Source organism: Dendroctonus ponderosae, unplaced genomic scaffold (genome assembly GCF_020466585.1).
Source record: "Dendroctonus ponderosae isolate FM_Combo_2020 unplaced genomic scaffold, Dpon_F_20191213v2 Dpon_F_20191213_7, whole genome shotgun sequence".
Taxonomy (NCBI): Eukaryota; Metazoa; Arthropoda; class Insecta; order Coleoptera; family Curculionidae; genus Dendroctonus; species Dendroctonus ponderosae.
Window position 1 is genome coordinate 2,605,296 of NW_026018916.1, and position 1,914 is coordinate 2,607,209.

General features: G+C 42.7%; 1 protein-coding gene across 1 annotated transcript in view; it reads right to left on the reverse strand.

Annotated features, from left to right (window-relative positions):
* Positions 1–414: 414 nt before the first annotated feature.
* LOC109539286 (pyrokinin-1 receptor) overlaps positions 415–1,914 on the reverse strand; it is a 24,874-nt gene continuing 23,374 nt past the window's right edge. Inside the window, exon 6 of the mRNA XM_019906942.2 lies at positions 415–1,359. Coding sequence (XP_019762501.1) covers positions 859–1,359 — 501 coding nt within the window. The 3' untranslated portion in view covers positions 415–858. The remainder of the gene's footprint in view (positions 1,360–1,914) is intronic.

Below are 1,914 nucleotides of genomic sequence, written 5' to 3' on the forward strand. Positions count from 1 at the left end.
TTTTTGCTCATTTCTCGGAGGCAAAATGAGCAAGAACGCTCATTTGTACATCATTCTAGAGAGAAGTAAATGGCCTTTTTAGAAAGTGAACCATGAATGGCGAAATGTTGGCAGTTTTCTCAAAAATGCCTGAATTCAAGAAGTTTTAGATTTGCGTGGTTTTTTTTGAGTTGCATGACCTCCATGACCCCCCCTGGATCCGCCCTTGACTTGGGCTCTGATGAGAACAGTGTAAGCGTTCAAGCAAACCACTTTTGAAGATGCAAGCCACTCGTGCTTGCGAAACGTCGGGAACAAATTCCATTTTAGGACGGCCTAAAAACCAATTAGTTTTTTCGATACGAAGTTCCTTGACGCGTTCCAGCAACCTTCTTCTTGATCGGACAAAGATCGTCCAGACACTGGATGTACGTAGAAATGGTGCGCGAACAGATCAAGCGTGTCAAGTCAAATTGAACATCGATTGGAAACATACAAAAATATTGAGGAAGTCGTTGCCTTAAGGTGAACACATACATATTTATGATAAGTTAATTGAGAGGGCCTGGTGTATCCAACCAGTCCATGGAACTTAACTATGCCTGCCCTGTACAAATGCTATTCACAAGCCTTATTTATAGAAAAGTTGGCAATATGCCATTACCAATAACCGATGATTGACAATTTCTTACGTTATATACAGGGTGTCTCTCGGGGCATTCATTGATTTCCTTTTTTGAAGGTGCAGTCGACGGGAAACGAAAATATTTCAAATGGATTACCCGGTATATTGTGGCAAAATTAGTTGGCATTTCCTTCCGAGGCTGCACGCCTTCAAGAAGCACCCTACATATATCCTCTAGCCGCGGTTGCCACCTCTTATTTTATACAGTCTTCGTTCGCTTCCTGCATCTGCTTGACCAAATCGGCACAGACCAAGTCAATCTCATCAGTGTCTTTCAGGCTAGAATTGCTGATAGTATTCGAACCCTTATTGAGTTTGCTTGCATTCGATACGTAGCTCTGGTTGAGCCCAGACTTGAACAGACGCAAGAAGCGCGTTTTTAGCGAAGCACATGAAGGCGCCATGCCCTGCATGTGAGTTGAGGAGGGTTTGGTGTTGGAGTCATCTCTGAGGAGGGCGTGCGAAGTTTCGATCTTCGACGAGGAGAAGCTGGTCTGGCTGGTTTGGGGCGTCAGTTTCACTCCAGATGGCTTGCAGTCCAAATTACAAGAAGTTCTCGCATCGCCCGTTTGAGCCAGCTGTAATGCTTCCCCTAAAAAATTTTCCGGGAACTTTTTCGTGTGGCTTTTAACGGGGGCTGGGATGTAGTTGCAGCTGCGGGTGCTTCTGGACGAGCAGCAGTTCTGGAATGTTTTCTGAGGACAAAAGCTGTGGTTAAATTCGATTACATCATTTTTCCTTGATACGGTTTTGCTTTAATTTCGGATTTTCTTGCTATTGCGGCGCGTTTCGTCTGTTTACAGTTGATTAGCGCTTCCGCGGTTCTCTTGGCAGTTACATTTCTTATCCCCAGCTAACATCTGGACTTCGCTCGCAGGGCGAAACGTTTTCCCACATTTTTGTTATTTTGTGGCAGCCAGTTGAAAATTAGTTAGTTGCTTTTAAATTACGAACTAATTCGTAATATTCATGGCTGAAAGCGCATTAAACTTTGTAATGACTTCTATTGAACTACACGTGCAGTCACTTTCAGCTTGTAATATGGAAATTAAATTTGGCGCTTAGTTGATTTAATATGCAGTGATGACGGAAAGTTTGTTTTTATTCGGAAAGAGAGGAAACTTGGTTTGAAAAGTTTCTTGATGGTTTTAACCAGACATTAATAAATAGACCAAGCTAGTCTTTCATAAATCCCGATTTGTTTGGGAGCAACATTAAATTCTACCACCGAACGGCGATTTAGCAAAGAA